The following is an 18167-nucleotide window of genomic DNA, read 5'->3' on the forward strand; positions in this document are numbered from 1 at the left end:
CTTGTCTATGTAAAAAGGCTTCAAACCAGTGGGAAAATATTACCAAGACATACTTGTGTTCATGAGATGGGGAGCTGAATAGAGACCATTTAGGAGACCTCAAATGGTCCTTTGGGCAATTTAAAGTGCCCAGGAGCAGTGTCAACAAATTTTTTGAATTGTATTTTTGGTGAGGACAGCTTGCTATTGCTGGACAAAGGGGAAATCTTTCTTCCAACTGGACTATGCAAGCTTTGACAAGTGGTATGTGTGTGATAGTCCTCCCTTCATGGCTTCCCAAGTTTGAATTAGGCTTCCTTAACACATTTTCACAGGACTTACCAGATTTTTTGAATAATAGGACAAACTTTTGCACTTAGAAAAAAAGACCAAAGCCAGTCATAAAATCTAGTTAAATAAAAACTTTGTAGTTAATCTGATGAGATTATGTACATTCTTTACATATGAATGATCCCACAGCCAGACAGCTGCAAAATTTCTCTCTCCTTTTTGCATATGCTGGTACTATGTTCTTTCTCATTTCTCCCCTTCTCCTGCATTACTTTGTGTATTACTATTGTCTGTTAATATTTTGCCTTTTCTATTCCTTGTCTGCCATAGCAGTCATTTACAGCAGTGATGGGAGAAGCAAAGGAGTAGATGAGGAATAGTGAGAAGCTGGGAGAATAATAATTTGGAATGGAACCTCCCATCCTATTTTAATTGACTCATAGGTGCAAAGAAGGGAAGCTTCTGCTATTCCTATTCTTAATTCTTACTTCAGCTCTGTTTCCTGCCTCAGTATCCCAAAAGCCGCTAATCCTTTCACATTTTTTCAGGCCCTGTGATTGCTCTTTGTTTCCTGATCTCAAATCTAGGCTTGATGTCTTCTTCCTACATCTTAATCTCATATTTTTGTTTTCTGCCAAGGGGAGTAATTATGATTCTAAATGATGAGTGACATTGTTAGATTAATCCTCTTACAGAGATGGATATTTAAGTAAGCACTGCCAATAATTATTTTCCTTTCTTTTTTCCTTCTTCTGTTTTCTAACCACCCACACTCCATTTGGATCAAAACATTTTTATTAACATCAATTTTTATTATAGTGTGTTTATACCACAAGGTCTTATTCTGTTACTCTGATTCCTAAGGTGACTTTGCATATATGTCTTGGATTCCCTTGTGTATTGATTTTTAACATTTTTAACTCAAGGACAACTGGATGGGGTGGGGAGAGAGATTCATTGATACCTTAATGCACTGCATGCAGTTACTTTTGTGTGTGTGTGATCAAGTCTTGTTTATTATTTTTATTATTTTCTTAAGATTTTATTTATTCATGAGAGAGAGAGAGAGGCAGAGACACAGGCAGAGGGAGAAGCAGGCTCCATTCAGGGAGCCCGACGCAGGACTCAAACCGGGGTCTCCAGGATCACGCCCTGGGCCGAAGGCAGGCGCTCAACCACTGAGCCACCCAGGGATCCCCCAAGTCTTGTTCATTTTAGAAGCATAAACCATAGAACTAGGAAGGAGTGATGGAAATGAGAACCAGTCCCCCTGACGGAGCTGGATCCAGCACAGGCTCCCTGTGTGTGTGATCAAGGCCAACCCAGGGGCCTCCATCAGCCTTCGCCTGACGGGACAGTATGGGCAGAAGTGAATGTGCTGTGAGGGTGGGGTAAAATTGGCTCTGGGTTTGCTCTGAACCAGGTGAAAAAGAAGTCCAGAGGTGCCACAACACCCTTGGCTGAGAGCACCCCAGCACCCCAGGCTGGCTCTATCCACGCCTGAGGCAAAGTCGTGCTCTGGAGGGAAAACCATGGTGTTTCTGGTCACCAGGAAGGCCCCAGATGTTCAAAGAAAGCCACAGTGCGGGCTCTCCCCCGCCACCCACCCACCCCCACCCCCAACCCCCGGCCTGTGAGCACCACAGGGTGCATCCCATGCATCCGATAGAAAGTTCTAACATTTGGCAGTCAGTGATTTCAGAAACAGAATTTCAAAGGGCATGTTTTATCTGGTTTCCTGTTGTATAGAAGAGAGGCAAGCCAGGCATGTTCGAAGCAGAAATATTCTTTGTTGTTGTTGGATAAAATTGAAATTTTATTCCATTATCTTTTATTTACATCTGTTGGTTTTGTGGGATAAAAACTTGTCGGGTAGTTGGTATTTTATAGATTTCACTATAACAGTAAAAAATCCTTTAGTCTAAAAAGTACACAGTACACATCTATAATAGATGAACAGTGCTATTAATACCTACTCTGCATGTACACATTTTATTTCTGTTTTTTACCCTCAAGCTTTTGAGTCTCTAAATTTTAAGCTCTTTAACTGTTATTTTGAGAAATTCATTAGTATCTTACAGTACTACTATATAAGCAGTATGGTATTTTTAAATATTGGTAGGATCCTCATAATGGCTATTTTGTAAATGTGTTTTGCTTCCTGTTTTTCTCCCCAGCTCTTTCATTTGTTTCACTTTTACTGTAATTTCAGATCTTCTTCTCCTTACTCAAGTAAGCTGAAAAATACTGTTACAGAACTATACATATTGTTATGGTGATACAGTTTATGAATATAGTTTATCTTCATCCTTGCATTTATTTTTCTTAAAGAGTTTTTATTCATTTATTCATGAGAGACACAGAGAGAGAGAGACGCAGAGACCCAGGCAGAGGGAGAAGCAGGCTCCATGCAGGGAGCCCAATGTGGGACTCTATTCCGGGTCTCCAGGATCAGGCCCTGGGCCAAAGGCGGCGCTAAACCGCTGAGCCACCCGGGCTGCCCTTCATCTTCGCATTTAAAGTATTTATTAAGACTTGCTATATGATGGTCCTGACTGAGGTGCTATAAAAATAAGAGATATATACCACATGTCCCACAGATTCATTGCTTTTTAGCATTTTACTGTCTAGGAATACAGGTAATAATTAAGTGTATAAAGATATTGTATGTTTTTAATAGTGTCAGTATTATTATTAAAGAACAAGTGAAGATTTAAATTGTCACATGATACATATTCAGTAAATATTTAAGGACGAATGGAGTAAGTTTAATTGGTTGATGATTAAAGGGAAGTTGTAGAAACTGCAATTAACAAGGCTCAGGAGAAAAATCACAAACAGGTTAAAATTAGTGAGAAACAACCAAATTCCAGCATAGCTTTTTGTAAGGAATAAGTATTATTTGTTAAGAACCTATTCAATGTTAGGCATTGTTTTAGGTTTATTATATTTATTTTTTTTAAGATTTTATTTATTTATTCATAGAGACACACAGAGAGAGGGAGAGGCAGAGACACAAGCAGAGGGAGAAGCAGGCTCCATGCAGAGAGCCCAACGTGGGACTCGATCCACGGTCTCCAAGATCACGCCCCAGGCTGCAGGCGGCGCAAAACCGCTGCGCCACCGGGGCTGCCCAGGTTTATTATATTTAGTATTCACTCCCCCAAAATTCTGCAAAGGAGACATCCTTATTTTACATATAAAGAAATTATTATTCAAAGAAGTTATGTAAGTTACCCAAAGTCATAACTAATTAATAGTCTAGCCAGACTTTGAAACTCAGAGACATATAATATTTACTATCAATATATATGATTGTTTTTAACTCAAACAACAACAACAAAAAAAAGACAACAATTACCCTGAAATGATTGAACATTTGAGAATCTTGTTAGAGCCCAGTTACATTCTGGGCATGTTGCATAATTTTTCCTTAGTTTGAAATTTTTTTTTGAAAAAAATTCATCCACATACATTTTAAAGCTGCAGTGGCATATTATGAGGCAGTTTACAGTGTTTTTCTATAACTAAAGGGATCTACTAGCAAGTCTATGTTTTAATTATCCATAAATAATTTAAGTGGTCTCTTTTGCAATCATTCTTTAATGTTGTTAAAGGAATTATGTATTGATTTAACTCAGTATAAGAGTATTTCTCATGAAAAATAGTCATTGGTATCTATCTTTTTATTTTTTATATCTTTGAATATTTTTATGAATAATCTTGAGAAGTAACAAGGGATGGTGAACAATAACTTTATTAGGAATTATAATAAAAATTGTAACTTAGTAAACGAATTTTTATCCCATATTTTCCTGAAATGAGTATGGATGTCCTTTGAAAGCAAGTAGCTGCTCATCAATTTTTTATGCATGATCCTGAAACTATCCATCCTATAAATGAAGATTCCAGATAATATACTCATGTTTAATAGATTTTAGCTTATCATTATGTCTGGTTCTTTATCTTGCACTTGTAACATCAAAACATTAACATTGAAAACTTTGACATCTCATAATCTTGTTAAAGAGAAGACATCCATTTTCTTTCCTCTTATTATTGTAAAATATTTTCATTTTTATATTTATAAACACCACATAGAAGTACAAGTCCAATAAGGTTTTCATTTCTACATCATCTATTTCCTTTCTGTCCCCTTTGTATACACATCTGCCTTAGACATTTGTTGATATACAAAACACATTAAATAATTTTTAGTGCATAAATATCATAAAGGATGAAAGAACAGTATCATATATCCTGTTAGCAAAATGGGATATTCCAAGTTCTTGTTGCAAAATACTCTATGATGAAGTCCTTCCTGTTGAGTGACTAGATAAGAATGCCATATTTGCTGTACTTAAAAATTCATTGTTTATTCGTTGATTCTTAAGTTTGAGAAGATACCTATTTGAGTCATCTAAAAATTTATATGCTGAGAGTTTGCTTCTAAGATCAATTTCACCATCATTATAGAGTGCTGTTAGTTCTTTGCATTCACTTCTGATTTGTCTAATTGTGAAACTCTCCAGTCAGTTTTCTTCTCTTTGCCAGTAAGGGCAGAAAATGAAAAATTCAGAACTTTCAACTATGTTGAAAGTTTCATTGTTTCAAACTATGTTTAGCTTTTATTAAAAGCTTTCATCAGTGAAAGCTACCAAAACACACCCCCTGCAAAAGTGGTGTCTCTATACAACTTTTATACTTTCCTTCAAAGATAAAATACTGTGGGTAATACCATTAGCAAACTGAAAGATAGTATAATAGTGATGGTTGATTTCAGTACCAGATCATCATTCTGGTGATTCTACTATTTCATTTTCTTATGATTTTATCTTTTAGCATAAATGATGAAAAATGATTATTAATTCCTAGGATAATGAAATAGCAAAATATGCAATATATAGGAAAATAAGATCCCTAAGATAATCACTATAATGTATCTTCAATTTATTAAAGGGTCAAATCTATACAGAATTGCAAAATAGAGTGAATTTTATTCTATTTAAAATGAATATATATATATATTTTAAAGATTTTATTTATTTATCCATGAGAGACACAGAAATAGAGAGAGGAGAGAGGCAGAGACACAGGTAGAGGCAGAAGCAGGCTCCCTTCGGGGAGCCCGATGTGGGACTTGATCCCGAGACTCCAGGATCACGCTCTGGGCTAAAGGCAGATGCTCAATCAATGAGCCACTCAGATGTCCCTCTTTGGAAGATTTCTAAGCTTAAATAAGATATGAAAGATCTGTGCTTACAATAAAGTCATTCAAAGGAGAAACTCAAAAACAAAATGGGTCTGATATATCCTTATATGTCAAAGGTTAATATAACTTTGTTTCTTAATCTTTTTTTATAACCAGACACAAACTAGTTTGTATTTCCTTCTATCTCAAATAAAAGGGTTAGCCATTATAATTCCAAAATTATAATTTGACCAAATAAGGCATTCTTTCTAAAGATCAAAGCACATATTAATATACTACTAGTTCATTTATCTTTATCCAATCCAGTGAAATTTTAGCATTAAAAAATAGATGTATAGTGGCAGCCCGGGTGGTTCAGCAGTTTAGCGCCACCTTCAGTCCAGGGCCTGATCCTGGAGACCTGGGATTGAGTCCCACGTCGGGCTCCCTGCATGGAGCCTGCTTCTCCCTCTGCCTGTGTCTCTGCCTCTCTCTTTCTCTCTCTCTCTCTGTCTCTCTGTCTCTCATGAATAAAGTCTTAAAAAAATAGATATATAAAGTATAAAAATAGATGTATCAAAATCATTTATAAAGTATATAAATATTTGCCCATTGAGAATAGTTAGTAATACCTATGGGATCCCACCATCGCAAGCATTTCATAGTCAACCACACTTTATAAATCATGAGCTGAGAGAATTATCAGGAACCAAAGTGAAGTCAAGGGGATCACTGTTCTACATGTAGAAATATTTATTTTTGCCCTCAGGCAGACATGTGAAAATCTACAAAGAACTGCTAGTAAATTCCAGAGATGAAGGCCTTTTCTAAAAAAAAAAAACCTTTGCTGCTTTCTAGTGATTATTGTTATTTTTTTATAGGATGAAACCCAAACTATTTTGTGATTAAGATTAGTAAATGAAGGTTGTCTGGGTGGCTCAGTCAGTTAACTGTCTTTGGCTCAGGTCATGATCCCAAGCTCAGCGGGGAGCCTGCATCACCCTCTCCCTGGGCTATTCCCATTTGTGCTTTCTGGATCTCTCTCTGTCGAATAGATAAAATCTTAAGAATTAGTATATGATACTGTAAACAAAAGTCAAACAGGTACATCATTTAAACAGGTTTTGTTGGTCATATTCTTGAGAAAAGTATTGAGGATTGGGCAGCCCGGGTGGCTCAGTGGTTTAGTGCCACCTTCGACCCAGGGCGTGATCCTGGAGTCCCAGGATCGAGTCCCACGTCAGGTTCCCTGCATGGAGTCTGCTTCTCCCTCTGCCTGTGTCTCTGCCTCTTTATCTGTCTCTCATGAATAAATAAATAAAATCTTAAAAAAGAAAAAAGTATTGAGGAATTTTTTAGCCTTTTTAGAGTGTTGTTTCCTTTCCTCACTTGGGGATTTTGAGGGGGAACATGTAAATATATGCAATAAAGGGGTGGGAGATGAGGAAAGCATTGCTGCTATATGTCCAGGGACAGAGAAAACCTTCATATCTTTAAAGGGACAGATGAAGAAGAAGGAGGAGTAAGGGAAAGTGTTCATAGAAAGTATGGGAACCTGGATTAGCTGTCTTTCAAAGGAGGGAGTGGGTCTGGGCATGTTGTAGCCAAACTGACGAAAACCAAAAATTAAGAGTTAAAAACTTGAGAGCAGTCACAAAGAAATGACACATTACATACAGGGAACACAATATGAACTGTCATGATCTTAACAAGTAATAGAGATTAGAAAACAGTGGAGCAACATCTTTCAAGTACTAAAGGAAAGACCTGTCAACTTTGTATCTGATGAAAGTATCTTTCAAGAATAAAAAGATAAAATAATAAACCTGCTGGCATTTTAGTTATATATTTAGCATACTGATTAAAAATGTGGGCTCTGGGGACAGAATCTTAGGTTTGAATTTCAGCTTGGACACCTCTGGTGATCCTGGATGAATTACATAAATTCTCTAGGGTTCAATTTCCATATGTATTTTACATACTTTAGTGAGATAATATCTAAAGTAGTGAGCAATCATGAGAAACAGATGAGAGAATGCTTTTTAAATACAGAGTACCTGCTTGGCATATGGTAAATTGTTTGAAAATGTTAGTTATTATTTATCTGTATGTACTTTTAGCACATGTTTTGAATTTGCACCTTTATTCAAATGAAAACATTACTAATCTTTAGGATACAGCTGTTTTATAACCATGTTACTGCTATAACACAAACTTTGGTCTGTGTACAGTGCTGATCCATAATGAGATAATCACAGAATTTGAAGGTAAGCTATAAAATTATTGTCTCACAGTTTTGATGAAACAAGGATCCCAGCATGGCTTGTTGGGTGTCTCTGGGTCATGAGGTTGCAGTCAAGTTCTTTCCTGGGGCTGCAGTCTTATCTGAAGACTGAACTGGAAGAGCGTCCGCTTCCAGACTCACTCACATGGACCTTCTGACAGGGCTATGTCACAGAGCAGCTGGCTTCCCCAGAGTGAATATCTAAGTTGAGAACATCCAAGATGGAAGTCACATCCTTTTGTGACCCACTTTTATGTGTGACATCCCATCACTCCTGCTTCTGTTGTATTCTATTTGTGAAAAGTGAGTCACGTAATTACATATTGTATTCATTTATTGTACTTTTTTCTTCATTTTCCTAGCATCTATAAAGTATTTTTAAATAACTATTTTAGTGGTATTAAGAATTGCATATTTCATTTTTAGGTTAAATTTTGTTTCTTAGTATATTTGGTAGTGTAGAAATGGATAAATATTATGCTAGAAGCTACTGTCAACATCTGACCAGTTTTCATAATACTGTATACTATGTGCAGATTTAATAAGAGTCAGAATAAACTTTAATAATTTATTGGCATTAGGCAAGTGGTTTTAGCAAAAATCTGAATTTAGGAATTTTTGCAAGTATGTTTAAGCTATTACGGTTTAAAATTCTGAAATCTGAGAAATTTAAGCTCTTAACTTTAATAATGATGAATACTTTAACCTTTTAAAAATTGTAGTCACACAATGAGAAGCCAGATTTTAAATCCTAAAACTAAGTTGGTCTTATTCTAGCTTCAAGCTTTTGAGTGAAGGAAGTAACGAGCTTTTTGGTTCTAATCTCTGCTGAAATAAATGGATTTTAGCATCTACTTTTTGACTACTAACTCTTTGAGCCCTGGTCGGGAAAAGAAAAACATTTCCAATAACTAGTATATTAGAAATAAAAAAGAAAAAATTCCACAACGAAACCAAGACATGCAATTCATTTCCCTTTTTTAAAATAAAATTATGGTGTCCTCCAGAGGCAGAGATGGATTTTGCTTACCTGTGAAAGTTATATAATACAAGTGCACTTTTTTTTTAAATATTTTATTTATTCATGAGAGACATAGAGAGAGAGAGGCAGAGACACGGGCAGAGGGAGAAGTAGGCCCCTCGCAGGGAGCCTGATGTGGGACTGGATCCCAGGATCCTGGGATCATAACCTGAACTGTTATATGTCTGTAGGATTAGATAGAGTGCAGACTTTTTAACAGCCTTTTGTCCCATTCTTCTTCAGTAGCATAAGTTAAATGAATAAGAAGCTCATGAAGGAAAAAGACAGTCAAAGAAAATATATATGCATAGTTCTCTCAAAGACTTTATGTCGTTGGTGAAAACTTGCATTTCTTTTAGCATATATTCTCATGGTTTGGGATCTATAAAGTTTCGGTTTGTTTGTTTTTTCTGGGTTTGTTTGGGTTTGTTTGTTTTTTCTGTCAGTGATACATATAAATTTAAAATCTTTTTAAATGGTTCATTCTGAAATAATTTTGAATTTTTTGTACATCCTATTATGCAAAGATATTAAGAAGTAAAGTCAAATACAAAGTTGCATCTGTGCTCTCATTGCTATCATTTAAAGTTGTATGCATGTAGTTTGAGTACATGTGTTCATGTATGTGTGTGTAAAATAATTGGAGTGGAACGTAGAAAATAACCTGTCGAAATTTTGGGGTTGTGATTTTTATTTTCTTGAAAATTTAAAAAAGGGCAGCGGGTTAGCGCTGTCTTCATTCAGCCCAGAGCATGATCCTGGAGACCCGGGATCAAGTCCCACGTCGGGCTCCCTACATGGAGCCTGCTTCTCCCTCTGCCTCTCATGATAAATAAATAAAATCTTTAAAAAAATTTTTAAAAGATTTTTATAATAAAATGAAAAAGGAAATTTTTAGTCAGGCATTAATTGGGAAATTGCTTTAAAACTAGGGTAATAGGGACGCCTGGGTGGCTCATGGTTGGGCGTCTGCCTTCCGCCCAGGGCGTGATCCTGAAGACCTAGGATCGAGTCTTGCATTGGGCTTCCTGCCTGGACCCTGCTTCTCTCTCTGCCTCTCTCTCTCTCTCTCTCTGTCTCTCATAAATAAATAAATAAAATCTTAAAAAAAAAATTTTTTTAAACTAGGGTAATATTACTAATTCATAGTATTTGGAGGATCCCTGTGTGGCTCAGAGGTTTGGCGCCTGCCTTTGGCTCAGGGCCTGATCCTGGAGTCCCGCGGTTGAGTCCCACAGTGGGCTCCCTGGATGGAGCCTGGTTCATCCTCTGCCTGTGTCTGTGCCTCTCTCTCTGTCTCTCATGAATAAATAAAATCTTTTAAAAAAAATTCATAGTATTTAAATGTAGATAGTAAAAAGACCATTTAATCACAGCCTGAAATTTAGTTTAATCCATTTAATCTGTTCAAACAAACCTGTTGAATGTTTGAACATTTAGAGGATTAAAAATAATATTTGTTCTTCAGACATGCACAGGTTTTTCTGGAAAGATTTTTGGGTTTGGTTATAATAGTGTATTAGAAATAGGAAGCAAGCTCCACGTAGGAACTTAATGTAGTTCTAGTTTTCTATCCTTGTCTTCTTTCCTCCCTCCCTTCCTCTCCATCTTCTCTCCTTTACTTTATCTTACTATCCTTAGTATTTTTGCATATTTTCTGGTAGATTAATTCCAGATGACTGGTCAATATGCTAATCACTTGTGATATTGTTTACATAGTTTTGTGAGCTTTTTATAGGTAGGAGAAATCCTTACCACTCTAAAACTTCTTCCTTAGAAATGCTGAAAAAATCTAATTTTCCATGCTTACTACCACCAAAAACAAAGGTTGGCCCTATATTTTTTTAAGTGGTAACCTGAATAGTTAGTGGTAGAATCAGACTGGGAAGAACTTGAATATTTTCAGAGAAAATTATACTTTTAAACCAATAAACTAAACCACAAGAACCCAAGTTCTTTCCTTTGCGTTGTTTGTAACTATTTGTGCTTCTCAGTTGAAGTGAAACAGACTATATTTGTAGTATCGAGCTATAAAAATGTTTGACTATTTTTTTTCATAATCATAGGACAAGTAGTTTTTGGGGAACAAAAGAAGCAATATTCATCTGTAAGATCCATGAACTTTGGCTTTTTCTTTAGGATGCTTACAGTGAAACTTTTTTCCATCTACAGTCCATCTTTTTTATTTTTTAAAGATTTTATTTATTTGTTCATGAGAGACAGAGAGAGAGAGGCAGAGACACAAGCAGAGGGAGAAGCAGGCCCCATTCAGGGAGCCTGACATAGGACTCGATCCCGGGTCTCCAGGATCGCGCCCTGGGCTGAAGGCGGCACTAAACCGCTGAGCCACCCAGGCTGCCCTTCTACAGTCTATCTTGAAGCTATTTCACAGCTCTGGAAATTTGGCTTAACTATTTTTTTGTTCAGAAGATTTTATCTATTCATTTGAGAGAGAAAGAGAGCATGAGCCAGGGGAAAAGGCAGCAGGGGAGGAAGAAGCAGACGCCCTGCTGAGCAGGGAGCCAATCGCAGAGCTTGATCCCAGGACTCTGAGATCATGACCCGAGCCCAAGGCGGGCAGTTAACCAGCCGAGCCACCCAGGCACCCCTTGGCTTAACTTTAATGATAACTATTGATTGAGAGTTTATTATAGCCCAGAGAGTTTATTATATCCTAGCCATACTAGGCTCTTATATACTTCTCTCACAAAGCCATTTAAAGTAGTATTAAATCTCAGGTCCCAGAAAAATACAAAGTACAAAATACAAAGTAACAATCTTTTCTGATACTTATATGATCATCTCTGCTGGGAGCTAGCTCTCCCTTTCAATGTATGGATTTCTGAAGAAATTCAGTAAGAACTAATGGGGAGAACAGCATAAACCAGGACTAATGAGAGATTCCAGAAATTTGAAAATAACAGAAATACTAACCAATGAAAACAAAAGACAGGCTCACTACAGGAACCTAGATGATTTACTAGAAGGAACTCATAATAATCAGGTATACTACAACTTCATTCAACAAATTATTTATTGAGCACCTTCTCTGTTGCCAAGCACTGCTTGAGTCATCTGGGATATACATCAGTTAAAGCAAACAAAAAAGAAAGTTCCTTGCCCTCTTGGAGCTTCCATATTCACAGGAGAGATAGACAATAAGCATAATAAGTAAACCTATGTTTATTATTATGTTAGAAAATGATAAGGGCTATGAAAAACATGGGGATGTTGGGAAGATGGGGTGGGAGGTATTAATCAGGCTGCAATTTAAATAGGAAGATCAGGGTAAAGCCTCATTGAGAAGGTAACTTTTGGGGCGCCAGGGTGGCTCAGTGGTTGAGCGTCTGCCCTTCTTAGCTCAGGTTGTGGTCTTGGTAGTTACAGAATCAAATCCTGCATCAGGCTCCCTGCAGGGAGCCTGTTTCTCCCTCTGCCTGGGTCTCTGCCTCTCTGTGTGTCTCCCATGAATAAATGAAATCTTAAAAAGAGAACGTAACATTTAAGCAAAGACTTGAAGGGAAGTTAGTCAAGAGAGTATCAGCTGAAGAACCCTAAAGGAGAGGATTCAAGATTAGAATGTGCTTACCAGATTTGAGGGACAGCAGAGACCAGTGTGGCTGGAGAGTAGTGAGCAAGGGGGAGAATATTAGGTAAAAGGGTAGACAGGTAATAGGTAGTTTGAATTCAGATTCTGTTGGGATTTGGCTTTTATTCTGGAGTAAGAATGGGTGCCGTTGTACAATTTTCAGAAGAGTAATGTGACCTCACTTGTGATTTAGAAGAATCAGTTGGGCTACTGTGTTGATAAATGACTACATGGAGGGCAGAAAGAGACTAAGAGGTGGTTGCATTAATCTAGGCAAGAGATAAGGGTGGTTCATACTAGGGTGGAAGCAATGACAGTAGTGAGAAGTGGTTAAATTCAGGGTACATTTTGAAAGTAGAGTCCACAGGATTTGCTGACATTTTGGTGTGGAGAGTATGAGAAAGAGGGAGCTCAAGAGTGACTACAAGGTTATTTGTATGAGCAATTGGAAGGGAATGGAGTTGCCCTCAATGAGATGAGGCTCAAGATTGCATGCAAATAGAACTGCTTTGAGGGATGGAGGCAGATGACAAGATCGGTTTTGGACATGTTAAATGTAGGATGCCAGACGGGCATTTGGATTGCAGCTATAAACTTGGAAGTCATTAACATGTAGAGGATAGTAAACATCCTCATGAAAGTAGACATAAATGGTCTGGTAATTGGGCATCAACAAGACAGGAAGGTAGCTGAATACTAACTTTACCTATCTAACAACTTTGCCTGGTGCCGACACTACTGATAATAACCCAGTTCTTCTGACCCAATTAGGGACCAAAATCAACTCTTAGAGTTTTGGGGCTAACTAATATATTTGTTATGAAATAGTAGGCATTCAACAAGTGTTTCTTTTCCTTTCATATATTTCATCATTTAAAGGACAAGGCAGCTTGGCGCACGTGGGTGTCACAGTTGGTTGAGTGTCTGACTCTTGGTTTCAACTCAGGTCATGATCTCAGGGTTGTGAAATCGAGCCCCGAGACAGGATCTGTGCAGAACATGGAGTCTGCTTGAGATTTCCTCTCCCTCTGCCCCTCCTGCTCATGGTCTCTCTTTCTCAAATAAATACGGTTTTGAAAGAAATAAATGATAAGGCAGCATAAATGTAATGAATCTGCATTCAGCCTCTTCACTCTTCAGGAGTCTTGGTTTGGGGAAAATATAAACCAATTACATTCACTAGTTTTATTAGAAAACGTTAACTAAGAGGGCTACTAAAGCATAACACAAAATATAGGGTGATATTAGGCTGAATATGTTAGTTGAAAAGTCAAACAATAAAAACAGAAAAATAGCCGGTATTCTCTTGGGCACTGGAAACAACAGCACCAGTGGTTCCTATACTTTGGGGGCACATTGGAATAACCCGGGCGTGTCTTAAAAATACTGATATCTGGTTCTACCTCCAGACTTTCTGATTTTTTAATCTCATATGTAGAGTCAAACAACAACAACAACAAAAACAACCTGATGTCATAGATGCAGAGAACAGATTGGTGGTTGCTAGAGGTGAGTGGTGGATAGGTGAAATGAGTAAAGGTGGTCAAAAGGTAACAAACTTCCAGCTATAAAATAAATCAAGGGGATATAAAGTATAGAATGGTGACTATAGTTAATATATATATCATATCATATATTTGAAAGTTGGTAAGAGATTAGAACTTAAAAGTTTTCAGCAAAAGAAATTATGTAACTATGTGTGGTGATGGATGTCAACTTTAAAAAAAAAAAGGAAAAGAAGAGGTCCTTAAGGCAGCATAGAATAAATAGATTAATCTCTAAATCATGCAAATAAGAAATCACTGGCATAATTTGTTGAGCGTCATGGCAGTGTTCACCTGATCATTTCTTTATAGTGTAAGTGAACTCAAATTGGAAAAAGCTGTGATGTTATGGCAGCTGTATTAGCTTGGAGTGAGAAGACTTGGATTCACACCAGTTCTTTTGCTCATTAGCAAATTTAAGATGGCCAATTCATTTAACCTTGCTGAAACTCCGGTTTGCGTCTTCCTGGCATGAGAATAATCGAATCTGTCTTGCATGGTTACTATAAATACTTTAAAAAGCTAATATATGTGAAAGTAAATAATAAAGTATTATTTAAAGACTTTAAAGAATTATTATTTGAAAGGATTTTTCTTAACCTTAGAAATGACATGATATTGTAAAATGTAATAATCTCATAGAAGTGAATAGATTATTATATTTTGTGTATTTTTTCAGTGCTTTAAGAAATGGAGCTCTGTATACAGTAGGTAATGAATGCTATTGAACTTACCATGTTTAGTACGCGAAGTGTTTTTTTGTATTTATTTCCTATACAGTGTGTTAATATGTGAAAAACATGAACTTTGGACTCAGGCCTGGATTTCAACATGGATCTTGTCACTTATTAGCAAATTTGTGTCAGTAGACATGTTCTTAGTGTTAGATTTCTTTTCTCTTTATATTAGGGATAATAAAATTTATCTTTCACAGCAGGGCTACTGTGTGAGGTTCCAGTGTAAAGTGCCAAGCATAGTACCTGGCACAAAACTTATGGGAAATGTTAATTCCTTTTTTCTCTCTGAAAGTACAATAATCTAGGAAGAGTAATTTAAAAGTCTAAGTAATGATAAGTTCTCAATGGCTAAAAATTCTTAAATGTTTTACTTGTTTGACTGGTTCTTTATCACTTTAACTTTGAAGTATCCACCTCCTCACCATGAATACTTTAAAAAGCAGTGTTTATTTTGTTTTTTCAGATAATAAAAAAAAGCTTTAAGTTTACACCATGGATAGCACCAAGGAGAAGAATGGCAATTACAAAGATGATCTTCTGCTTAGGATGGGACTTAATGATAATAAAGCCGGAATGGAAGGATTAGATAAAGACAAGATTAACAAAATTATAATGGAAGCCACGAAAGTACGTTTCTTATTTCTTTTGCTATCATTAACTTAGTAGCTTTTTATTTTAATTTTTTAATTAATTAATTAGTTAATTTAAATTCAATTTGCCAACATATAGTATAACATCCAGTGCTCATATCCCGTCAAGTGCCCTCCTTGGTGCCTATCACCCACTACTCCATTCCTCCACCCACCTCCCCTTCTGTAACCCTTTGTTTCCCATAGTTAGGAGTCTAATGATTTGTCTACCTCTCTTATTAGTAGCTTTTTAACTTTCTGTTTAAAATAAAATCAGTAAGCTTTAAATATTTTTATTGTAGTTTTTAATATTTTAAAGTATCCTGTTGTTAAAACAAACAGGTATGGAATAATCTCTTTTCTGTTCTGTTACCCTTGCCATCCAGTTTTCTGCTTCACATACACATAATATGCATGTTAAAGCAAAATAACATACATGTTCTTTTTTCACCCTTTTTCTAAGTAGAAGAATACTGTAATTGTGGTTTTTGTTTTTGTTTCCATTAATGTAATTTGGAGGTCTTTCTGTATAAGTAAAGATCTTCATTCTTTTTTATGCCTTCATGTGTGGATATAATAAAATTGTTTGAACCAATCAGAATGTTTATTTATAAACATTTAAGTCATTTCTAGTCTTTTGTTTTTTACCAGCAATACTACAGTGAATGACCTAGTATTTTATGACACATGTGCAGATAAAATTATAGGAGAGATTCTACAAGTGGAATTATTCTACCAAATACATTGTCAAAAAGGGATATATGCATGTGCAGTTTTTATGAATTGCCCAATTGCCCTCCATAGTAGATATATCAATTTAAATTATCACTGCCAGTATATGAGAGTATATTACCATGGTACAACTGTGCCAATATAGTGTGTAACTAAACTTTTGGATTTGCTAATCTACAGTGATATAGTGTAACATTAATTTGCATTTCTCTTATGAAAAGTCAGATATTGTGGACATTGCTGCTATAAATTATGGACATTGCTGCTATAAACATCATGGTGCAGGTGTCCCGGCGTTTCATTGCATCTGCATCTTTTTTTTTTTTTTTTTTTTTTTTTGCATCTGCATCTTTGGGGTAGATCCCCAGCAGTGCGGTGGCTGGGTCGTAGCACAGGTCTATTTTTGACTCTTTGAGGAACCTCCACACAGTTTTCCAGAGTGGCTGCACCAGTTCACATTCCCACCAACAGTGTAAGGGTTCCCGTTTCTCCGCATCCTCTCCAACATTTGTGGTTTCCTGCCTTGTTAATTTTCCTCATTCTCACTGGTGTGAGGTGGTATTCTAAGTTTTCTTTTAAGAAAAAAAGATTTTATTTATTTGTTTGAGAGAGAGAGAGAGGGACCGAGAGAGCATAAGCAAGGGGAAGGGCAGAGGGAGAAGCAGGCTCCCCACTGAACAGACAGCCTGAAATGGGGCTTCATCCCAGGCACCCCAGGCGCCCCTAAAATTTTCTCTTAACTGACATTTTTAATGAAAATTTCTGCCAATTTTGTATGTGTTGAGTATTATTATATTTTGATTATTTAAGCATTTAGGTCACTGCTATTGGTAACATACAAATGATGTGAAAATCTTGATGGTAAAAATATATTCATGATTTTCCTGAAATGAAGTCAAGAAACACAGAGTTTATGAAATAAACATCATCTATGAGGAAAAAAAAAAAGAAAAGTCAGATAGTGCATCTTTTCATATGTTTAAAAAGCCACTTGTGGGACACCTGGATGGCTCAGTGGTTGAACATCTGCCTTTGGCTCAGGTTGTGATCCCCGGGTCATGGGATCGAATCCTGCATCAGGCTCTCCGTGGGGAGCCTGCTTCTCCCTCTGCCTGTGTTTCTGCCTCTATCTGTGTCTCCCATGAATAGATACATAAAATCTTTTAAAAAAAAAAGTTTTTTTTAAAGCCACTTGTATTTTACTTTTTTGCAAACGGTCTCTTCTTGTCCTTTGTATAGTTTTCCATTTGATTATTATACATCTTTTTACTTTGCTTATGGTGTACTTTATCCTGTGCAGAAGTTTTTTGTTTGCTTTTTTATATGTACTTGAATTAGTCAGTGACATATGCTTTTATCCAAGGTTCTAAATGTTTTCTTCTAACATCTCTGGTCTCATGTGTATATTATGAAATATCCGTGTAGAAAGGTGTAAAATTAGAATATCCTTTTTCTTAAGAAATGCATGCTGATATCCACAGCAACTTACTTTTAAATGATTTAGCCAAAAAGAGGAAGAGGAACATGCATTTGTGTGCGTACACATGTCTGTGCAAGTGGAGCTGGAGTGTGTGTATATGCATATACATAGGAGTTGTGGGAGAAACTAAATGTAGCAAGTATCTTAAGTAAGACATGTGAGTGTTTATTGTATTATTCTTTGAACTGTTGGAAGATGTAGAAATTCCAAAATAAAAAATTGAGGGAAAAATAATTTTTTAACTGTGTAAAACAGAGATACATTTTAAAAGTAAAAGAATTGGGACGCTTGGATGGCTCAGCAGTTGAGTGTCTGCCTTTGGCTCAGGGCATGATCCTGGGGTTCAGATCAAGTCCCACATCTGGCTCCCTGCATGGAGCCTGCTTCTCTCTCTGCCTTTCTCTCCCCCGACCCACCCCCACCCCTGTCTCTCATGAAATAAATAAAATCTTTAAAAATAAATAAATAAATAGATAGATAGATAGATAGATAAATAAATAAATAAAAGCAAAAGAATTGAGATGAAGTAAGCAAGCATAATATATGGACCCTAGTTGGATCTTGGTTTGAACAAATATTTTTGGAGCATTTAAGGGAATTTGAATATGGATCCTTTCCTTAGTGATCTGCAGTGCTTTCTTCTATTCTATTGGATTATTTTTTGTTATATCTTTACAATATGATCTTAAT

The 18167-nt window shown here is 36.4% G+C and overlaps 1 protein-coding gene across 3 annotated transcripts in view; it reads left to right on the forward strand.

Annotated features, from left to right (window-relative positions):
- POLK (DNA polymerase kappa) overlaps positions 1 to 18167 on the forward strand; it is a 65482-nt gene that overhangs the window by 6664 nt on the left and 40651 nt on the right. For 2 of the 3 annotated variants that reach the window (XM_055342230.1, XM_055342229.1), the window contains exon 2: positions 15100 to 15263. In XM_055342230.1, coding sequence (XP_055198205.1) covers positions 15129 to 15263 — 135 coding nt within the window. In that variant the 5' untranslated portion in view covers positions 15100 to 15128. Of the gene's footprint in view, positions 1 to 12040; positions 15264 to 18167 lie in introns of those variants that run through there. The other variant, XM_055342231.1, reaches the window with a different exon arrangement.

The sequence above is a fragment of the Nyctereutes procyonoides genome, unplaced genomic scaffold (assembly GCF_905146905.1).
Source record: "Nyctereutes procyonoides isolate TBG_1078 unplaced genomic scaffold, NYPRO_anot_genome, whole genome shotgun sequence".
In the NCBI taxonomy this organism is placed as follows: Eukaryota; Metazoa; Chordata; class Mammalia; order Carnivora; family Canidae; genus Nyctereutes; species Nyctereutes procyonoides.